General features: G+C 41.9%; 1 protein-coding gene across 1 annotated transcript; it reads left to right on the forward strand.

Moving 5' to 3' along the window:
- Nucleotides 1-126: 126 nt before the first annotated feature.
- fbxl22 (F-box and leucine-rich repeat protein 22) lies at nt 127-7,739 on the forward strand (the record flags this gene model as incomplete). Its single annotated transcript, XM_080028181.1, has 2 exons — nt 127-464; nt 7,388-7,739. 2 exons carry the CDS (start codon nt 127-129, stop codon nt 7,737-7,739), a joined length of 690 nt encoding a protein of 229 aa, XP_079884307.1.
- Between the last annotated feature and the right edge of the window lie 2,362 nt (nt 7,740-10,101).

Consider the following 10,101-nt stretch of genomic DNA (forward strand, 5'->3'; position numbering starts at 1 on the left):
CCAGGACACACAATACGGGCTGCAGGCTCATTGTTGCCTCTCACCAGCAGCAGGCCTACTACCACCACCACCACCACCTTAGGGAACTAGGCCTCTCTCTCTTTTTCTGTCTTGGGACGACTGACCATGCACCTCACACAGCTCAACCGCGAATGCCTCCTCCACCTTTTCTCCTTCTTGGACAAGGACAGCCGGAAGAGCTTGTCCCTAACCTGTCAGCGACTGCGCGAGGTCTTCCTGGACCCCCGCCTCTGGAACCTACTCCACTTCAGCTCCCCGTGTCAGCTAAGGAGGGACAACTTTGTGCTGGGACCCTCGCTGCGCCACTTGACCGTCTGCTGGCACTCCAGCAGGGTGCTGCAGGTGTGCAACATCGAGGACTGGTTGAAAACCTCGTTTCAGAAGGACATCTGCAGTAAACACGAAAACCTGGTCAGCACTTTCCTCGCCCATGTCTGCCACATGTGAGTGTTATTGTGTGGTGTGGTGTTCTCACCTGCCTTGTTGTGTTTACGTACTATTATTTCATGTGCATTTCTTTAAACAAAAAATATAATTTAATAAAAAAAAACATGGCAAAACGTGTTGGTAAAGCATGGCCTTTCCTGCTTAACTATTATTACCCTTCTCGACCCCTCTGATTTTATCTTGTGACCTGCTGTTGGGGTCCCGACCCCTAGGTTGATAAAGGTACAAACCAAAACCCTCAGATAGGACCGAAGCGCTGAATTAACACCATTGTGTCTATTCACGCGCCGGCGCATGTGCGCGCATATCTTTATTAATATCTTCCTGAAGATATGGCTGAAAAATAAAATGAAAACATCATCTCAAACTAGAGGTCCTCCTGTTTCCAGGGAATGTTCTTGTGATACTGTCAGTCCCTTAGAGGCTTAGAAAACACTGTGAGAAGCAAGACCCAGAAGCTCCTCAACTACCACTTAGCTTGTAAATAGTGCATAGAGTATATACATAGTGTGAAAGTAGTTTGTTATTATTGTTTTCATATTTACTTAATGGTTTGTTTGAAAAATGTTTTGTGATGCTTCCTCTTTTATTAGTGTACATCCCATGAATCATCATATGTGGTTCAAAGTCTTCATTCAGTCTAATTTCCTAATGTTTTTTGAAAGTAGAGACAACATTTCTACCAAAAAGCGTCTGGACCAAATTTTATATTAGTCATGTTTTGTGCACTCCCCTACTGTGTTTTGGAAAATTTCCACTGCATTTTTGAAGCTAAGGCTTAGGAGAAGCAATTTCAAGAGCCAAAACAACTCAACAGGATGACTAAAGGTTCTTCTTTCACACAAATGTCCAGGTTTTTCAAAAATCGCAATACATTTTTCAGCATTTAAGCCAATTATTTACACAATGGTCTAGGACATAAGTAGACCTCAGAAAACAAAGGTCTAATGTGTTCTGAACATTTCCATATAAAACACTTTGGTATAATTTATCTTCTTGCACATTTGAAATAGGTATTTATAGAAGTATGTAAAATCGGAGAAAATACCCCTAGACTTAAAAGAGAGTAGCTCATTTGTGTCGGATGCGCTGTATTTTAAGGTTTTGTAGTTATTTTGTCCATCCCTGTGGCTGCTTTACACCTGTGATGCTAAAAGTGTTATGAGAGCCATATGATACAAACAAACCTTTAAACTTTTGTCTTAAAAATGCTGTTGTCTTTAGGATAATCATGCGGTATCCGACTTTTTCGAGGGTCGTTCACAGCAACCACAGAAACAAAACAGTTTTCATTTAGATTCACATGGCTCAATGAAAGTGCCATGTTTAGCTGTAGGCAGCAGGGACCAAAATCATTAGAAACAGATGTTGTATGCTGAGCCGCCTATTGAGACAGAAAAGGGACACATGGGACATCAGATTCTATTAACTAACATAACTGTGGTCAGATATATCAAATTATATTTATTGAGTGATGTGACAGGTCCCTGAAACGCAGCTCTGTTGGCTTTCGGCCTTGTGTGTGTGCGTGCGTGCGTGCATGTGTGCCTGGCTGGCTGCATCCAGGAATCAGCCTGGATAGGGGTAATGAGGTCTCTGGATGAATTCTTCAAGGCAGTCAGTAATAACGGTTGATGCAAGGGAGCCATTGCCACCGAAGCTGGCCCGGAACAAGAGGAGAGGGAGAGGGGCTGGCTCATTGGATCACTGTATGACCCTTTGAGGATTTCCTGTATTGTGAAATTTGAGACACGAGACACGCAAAGCCACGAGACCGGTCAAGGCACCACCTACTTTGTCTGGGTCCTGTATATCAACGGCCTCAAGGCACGCTCATTGCATACTGATAAACCTTTCCAAATAGTCTCGGTGAAAGAAGAAAGCAAGTGCACGTGACAAAGTGGGAGGGGATGCAGGGAGGCTGTGGGGTTGATAAAGAGCGATTTGGCTCCAGACCCTCCCAGTCAGCTGCAGACTGGGGAGATTTAGGCGGGCAGGTGGAGCCTACAATTGGCTCTTTGTTGCTGTCAGAGGAGTGAACATGTGCGTCTGTGTCTATATGCCTGCCTCTTCCTGGATAGGACTCTACTACGTAAACTCTGACGCCAAGAACATGTTTCTTTTTTTTATCTCCTTGGAGAAAAAAACAAACATAAAACAAAGCTTGTGTTTGGGCCTGTCCATAGTGTATATCAATGTAATGATCCTTTAATGCCAGATGATTACAAAAAATCAATAATCCAGCAGTTAGTTATGTGATTAGCTTGAGGTGTTACAGTTATACAACCTGAATTAATAGGTTCATGTGTGGATTGCACAGTGGGTGACATAAAAAGCTTTGGAATAAAGCTTTTTAATACATGTAAAAACATTGTTCAATACTTTATAAGCACCATGTGTATAAATTGATGATTCCTCTCACCAAACGAGTGCAAAGATGTTTTTAGTTGCCATTTAAGTTGGAAGTTAAGACTCATACTCACAAAGTACACTTTTTCAAAAGAAATATTCACTGCTAAAGAAGTTCAAAATCTGTGTTGCATGTTTTGAAAACAAACCCTTCCACTTGAAAGACCGAAGCAGCTGAATGTTAAATGTAGGTCTTAGTTCCTTTCAGAGTTCAAAGGATAATTTGACCAAGCAAAATAACTGTTAGGGAAACAAACAGGTCATTACATCGGAGATGATTACTGGTTAGCGGCATGGTGTTCTGCTTCTGCTCAGCTCAGCCTCTCCATGCTGTTTTGAATGACTCAAACCTTAAATGGGGAAAAGGGAATTCTAGATACAGTGCCTTGCAAAAGTATTCATACCCCTTGGAATTTTCCACATTTTGTCACATTAAAACCACACACATACATTTATTTTACTGGGATTTCATGTGATAGACCAACACAAAGTGGTGGTCATTGTGAAGTGGAATGAAAATGAAATATGGTTTTAATTGTTTTTTAGGAATAAAAAACTGAAAAGCGTTGCGTGCACAAGTATTCAGCCCCCCTGAGTCAATACGTTGTAGAACCACCTATCGCTGCAATTACAGCTGCAAGTCTATTGGGGTATGTCTCCGCCAGCTTTGCCCACCTAGAGACTGATATTTTTGCCCATTCTTCATTGCAAAATAGCTCAAGCTTCAGATTCAGCATCAGATTGGATGGAGAGCGTCTGGCAACAGCAATTTTCAAGTCTTTCCAGATATTCTCAATTGTATTGAGGTCTGGACTTTGACTGGGCCATTCTAACACATGACTATGCTTTGATTTGAACCATTCCATAGTAGATCTGGCTGTATGTTTAGGGTATTTAACCTTCTGGAAGGTGAACCTCCACCCAGTCTCAAGTCTTTTGCAGACTCTAACAGGTTTTTCTGCCCTGTATTTGACTCCATCCATCTTCCCATCAACTCTGACCAGCTTCCCTGTACCTGCTGAAGAAAAGAATCCCCAACGCATGATGCTGCCACCACCATGTTTCACAGTGGGGATGGTGTGTATAGGGTGCTAGTTTTCCACCACACATTGCACTTTGCGTTAAGGCCAAACATTTCCTTTTTTGTCTCATCTGACCAGAGCACCTTCCTCCAACCCTTGCCACAAGCCATGCGGGGGACACAGCATATTCAGATGAGACCGAACTTGACGTTATTGGCCTAATGCTAAATGCAATGTGTGGCGGAAACTAATAGCCTACTGCACATCACCCTATACACACCATCCTCACTGTGAAACATGGTGGTGGCAGCATCATGCTTTGGGGGTCCTGTTCTTCAGCAGGGACAGGGAAGCTGGTTAGAGTTGATGGGAAGATGGATGGATCCAAATACAGGACAGAAAACCTGTTAGAGTCTGCAAAAGACTTGAGACTGGGGTGGAGGTTCACCTTCCAGAGGGACAACTAGCCTAAAAATACAGCCAGATCTACTATGGAATGCTTTAAACAACATGTGTCAAACTCAAGGCCCTGGCCCGCGACACGTTTTGATCTGGCCGGAATCAATTCGGCCGATTTGAATCAATTCTGGGGAAAAAATAAAGACATTTTTTTTTTTTCATTCTTCATGGAGCCTGTGCCATATCCGCACGTCGCATACGCTCCCAACTGTTAGGAAACTGACATGGCTTACAGCTAGGAGTCTGCTGAAAGTTCCAATAAGCCATGAATTGATGAACTTGCATCTAAGAAGAGCTGTCAGTTTTCTGAGGGCTGTAAATAGGCCAATATATGTGGCTAAATAGCATGCTAATATTGATGATTGATTGTGTCAAGTGTCTAAGGATTAATGCCAAAATTATCTGGTTTCTAACTTTTGCTTTACAATATAGCCAACTAGCTAACGTTAGCTAACTGCTTATAGCCCACCCCTTTCGTTTCCAATGGTAAGCAAGTGTCATAAATAGCTAACACTGGTGCTGCGTCATGATTCCTAAAAAAACAAAACATGTGATATGTTTTGAATGTGCAGAAAGTTTTGAAAAATCCAGGAGAATAAATATTGTGGCTCAATCCAGAATGCCTGAGAGCCCTAGGCTACTGCATAGTCCTTTATAATTGTTTCACCAGGAACCTGAATGATGTCTTTTCCTTTACAAAAATTAAGACCATAAATTGATGCCGAAAAGGCACAGATTGGTGGATAAAAATCCACCAGAATGCAGGAAATTAAGTGTTTGACATTCAAAAATGTCGGGGGGAGCACCCCCATACCTCCCTCCTATGATTTGTCCCCCGAAAATGTTGAAGCAAAAACTAGCCATTGTACGCAGTTTATATACGTTCTTTTTATTTTTCGATTAAAAAGAAGGTATGTCAGTCTGGCCCCTAGTGTGATTATCATATCGTAGAGTGTCCCTTTGTGAAAATGAGTTTGACACCCCTGGTTTAAATCAAAGCATAGTCATGTGTTAGAATGGTCCAGTCAAAGTCCAGACATACCCAAATAGATTTGCAGCTGTAATTGCAGCGATAGGTGGTTCTACAAAGCATTGACTCAGGGGGCTGAATACTTTTGCACGCCACACTTTTCAGTTTTTTATTTATATATTTTTTTTAAAACCACGTTTCATTTTCATTCCACTTCACAATTATGCACCACTGTGTTGGTCTATAAAATCCCAATAAAATAAATGGAGCCGTGTGGTTATAACGTGACTAAATGTCAAACATTTCAAGGGGTATGAATACTTTTGCAAGGCACTGTAGATAGATAAAAAAAGATCCTTCATGTGTTGCAAATGCCACATTATGATTTGCTACATTTGTTTACCAAAGAGCTGCAACTGAACGAGAGACAAAAAGGGCATCAGTGGAATAAACTCACTGCTGCGGGGCAAAAAACAATAAACACGGCAGCACACAAACAAAAACAGGCAAGATGAGAAATTATCTTCATACCGTAGCTGTTTTTGTCTTACAGTGGCTGCATTCTCTGATTTGCAAGGTACATTTCAATGATCATGATGATTAAATTGCACTGTTTGTTAAAGAAACGTAATTAATTTAATGCTTGAATAGTTATTGTTTTTTAAATATATTTTTTTCAATGTTGTGCATTTCTGCAGTGGGTGAAAGTTAGGAAATGAAAGGGCAAGTTTAGAAAGCCATTACCAAGTCATACTTTTGGTGGCTTTGACCTTTACCACCACAAGAGGTGCTATAAGCCAGTTCCCTTATGTGCATTTATGAAGTGTTATGAAATGTGTGATCATGTGGGCATTTGTGTGTGACAAAGTCAGAAGAATGTTTTATGCAGATGGCATGCAGATAAGTTATATGCTTTGACAGACAAAACCACAAAAGACACACACACATACAAATATTTGACATAAGAGGCTGGATTACATAACGGAGGATAATGAAGTTTTCATTCCAGTCAGGTTTACCTCCATTCAGTTTTGTACGGTGCCTTATTTGCCGAAACACACTCACTGTAGACATTAAAGACTAGTAATCTCTAAATGCCACTGGTTATGAGCTCTCGTCGTTGCACCGCCCGCCTGCCCTTTTATTTGTTGGTTAATGTCAATACCGTGCAATCACATCTGCTGATAAAGCCCCACATTGGGCCCCGTGCAGCAATGCAGCGGGGCACGTGCTATAGGCCTACCCCCATGTCCAGAGGTTAGTGGGGCAGCACCCACAACACTCACAGGCAACTGGAATATGTTTGGATCCCATGTGGCAAAGTGGTAAGATTATGTAAATCTTTACGTAATCCGCATCAGTGGACGTGAATGACACCCTGGATCCACACTGCCTTCAGCTCAGCTTCAGCTGTCTGCCAGCTCGATACTGCCGGCCTGCCAGTAGGTTGCAGTGCACTCCTTCACTCTGGGTTTGATACATGCAGTAAACAATTCACATTCATTTATAGAAGTCATTCCCACAAAATGTTGCAAGAGAAAAATGCTTTTTTCCCCTTTCATGCTATTATTCATCAAACATCCTGTAATTGTTCAGTGCAATAGCACCATGCTCCATTTGTTCATAAATGCCTTTTTTAGAGGTCGGAAACACATAGGGCCCAGTGGGACAGTGTGTGAAGAAGAATTAGCTTGGTCTAGGTATTAAACAGCTATATTGTTCAACAGATCATGTTGTTGCTTCTTAGTGTTGTTTAGATCTCTCGGTCACAAACGGCTCAGATCGGGCTTGAAAATCTACGTGCTCTCTCCTCTGTTATCTGATTCTATTCAAGAGACCTGCAGGAGTATTCATCTGAAATCAAGCACACAAACCAAACCGCATTGCTTACTTAAAGCTAATCCGTCTCATAACAAACTAATCCCTTTCGTACTACACAATATGTCCTGAGGCCTGATGTTGTAAGATACATACACAGGACAGATCTTGAATCATTTGTACTCCACTAAGCCTGTGACTGGTTATAGGTGTTACTGACTTAACCCTTTGTGTATCACAGGTGTCCCAACCTCCTCTCGTTAACCCTGTCGGGCTGTGGGCACATCACAGACCAGGATGTTGTTTCCACGCTGCACAGCTGCAGGAAGCTGCTTCGCCTCAACCTGGAGAACTGCGTCCGCATCAGCGACCGCACACTGGAGGCAGTGGCGGCTAACGGAGGTGGGCGTCTGGAGGAGCTCAAGGTGGACTTCTGCAGGAACATCACCCAGGCAGGGCTGCAGGCTGTCAGGGACAAGAGGCAGAGCATCCAGCTGAGTGCAGAGAGGAGCGGCGATATGATCCCAGACAGCAAGCCAGAGGAGAGGGTTCCGCTCAGGAGAACATTGCAGAAAGTCCTGCTGTTCTCCTGATGGCAATTGGCTTTTCACAGTCATCCTCTCACATGGACCGCACCGCAAGAATGCATTGCTGAACCGTCAAGGACTTGGCTTCGGTGTTTCTGTTAAGATTTTTCATTTTTTTTTTAAATCCCTTTTTATACAATACATCTTGAAAATAAGTATTCCTTGAAAAGGCATGCATGTTTAAAAGCTGTCTATTCCACATTATCGTAAACCTCCTACGAGGAACTTTTAAATGTTAATGAAGCAGTCTGATGCTTCCTCTGATCACAAATGACCTGCAACAGCAGACCAAACCATCAGCGTAAACAACACTGAACGGTACTATATCAAAGTTTTCAGCTTCACCATTGTCATGTTTTCATTATTAATCTTACAAACACACATAGAAATACATTACCTCATCGCGACTCATCTGCAGTCTCTCTTCATGGACATATTCACTCGCTTCATAAACAATTGCAAGTGCCGCCAATATGCACTCTGGCGCTGATGTCGTAAAAACACTACCACTTTTATCTAAAAATGCAGCTAGAAACAACATAAACTCAAAGTTTCTCGTAGCTACTTAACTAGAGACAATTCCAGACGCACTCAATATAGTCTTATAATGTGCACACGTGTGGCCTGATAAATATTGAAATGCTGCAAGTATGTGATTCAATTCTAAATAGGCTAGTGATGGCTTTATTCACTTTCTTGCCAAGAATTAGATGAGACAGTCAATACCATTATATCGTGCTGGCTATAATAAGTGGGTTAATTCCGGGTGGATGGATTTTGTTACCTTTGTACAGACTAACTGTCTCTGTCTCTGTTTCCATTCTTCATGCCAAGCTATGCTAACCAGAGGCTGGCTCCAGCTATATGGAGTCTTTAAACGTAAAAGATGTAAATGACACACACACACACAAACACCTGTATGGAACAAAAGAACAAAAGGCTTGAGGTTGCACTGTGTACTCTGTCTCTGTTGTGGTAAGACATGTCAGAGCTGGGAGGAGGGGATTCAATGAGGGCAAAGTGTGCCCGGGCTGGGATTGGAATGAGGTTATATAAGATATATGAAAGTAGGTTGATTAGGGGAGTGTGTCTGTCTGTAGATGCCATGTGACAAATGTGTTGCAGACTGCTACTGCAGGGTGCTCCCTGTCCTTTGATTGCAAATTACCATATCAATTCTCACAAGGCCAGCGTCATGAAGAACACGCCTTTTATAATCCTGCTGTACCAGGACCAGCCCTATTCAATTGATTTTTTCTTAATCTCCCCTTTTCTTTTATATTTTCAGCTGGTGTGTTTTTGTCTTTATGGTGTTACTTTTTGTGTTTTTTTTATTTGTACTTATTTATTAAATGTGTGTTTTATATCTCTTTATAAAGGACAATAAAGTTTTTCTGAATAAGTGTATGAGAATCTTTATAATGATGGCTCCTTTTAAATTAATATATATTCAGGTTTATATACAGTATGGGGGCGCCCTTAGCTCAGTTGGTAGGGCGTCCCCCCCTGGGCTTTGCCCAGCAGCAGACCTGGGTTCGATTCCCACCCGCGGTTGTTCTCTGCATGTCACTCCCCTCTCTGCCCCATTTCACCTCTGTCTCTTCAAACTATCAATAAAGCATGAAAGATGCCAAAAAACATCTTAAAAAAAATAATATATAGGGGAGAACGGGGTAATCTGAGCCACTTTTTACATTTGCTCCCCTCTAAGGGAGCTAAAATGATTTATCACTCAAATTTACACATTTCCCATTAATTCAGGATGTTTCCTAGAAATAGGCATTAGCAGAATTTTTTCAAGACAAAGGGCAGTGAAAATATGATTGTTTAAAAAAAAGTTGTCATGTGGCTCACTTTACCCCAGCTGTGGGGTAAACTGATCCACTTACTTTTTCCACTCTGAAACTACCATAACAGCACATATTGTAACAGTAAGAATCCTGAAAGCTAGCCACACATTCAAGAACTAATGTCGGACTAGTAAAAGAATGATGGGGTTTGGTCAATTAAGCAAAGCAAATTTTCTAAACACTTGAAAGTAACTCTGAACAAAATCTAATACAACATATTATAATTCAAAAGGTTTTAATAAGATTCAAATGAAAGATAGAACCAATTAGATTAGAACACAGTCTGGGGGTCAGAACACAGGACCCTTAGAGCCAGCTAGTGTCTGGGGGTCAAAGCATAGGAAAATCAGAACCGGGCAGCGAGAACTGCCTGGGACTCAGAACACAGGAGAAGACCCAACTGGATTATAACATCAGCCTGTCATACTCTACAACTAGGCCTACTCTACATTCCAGCCCTGAAGGTTACAGGGAAAGATGAGAAGGTGCTCTTTCTGTGTGGTTGCCCCAGGTCGTCT

Source organism: Ammodytes marinus (assembly GCF_949987685.1).
Source record: "Ammodytes marinus genome assembly, chromosome: 5".
NCBI classification, from domain to species: Eukaryota; Metazoa; Chordata; class Actinopteri; order Uranoscopiformes; family Ammodytidae; genus Ammodytes; species Ammodytes marinus.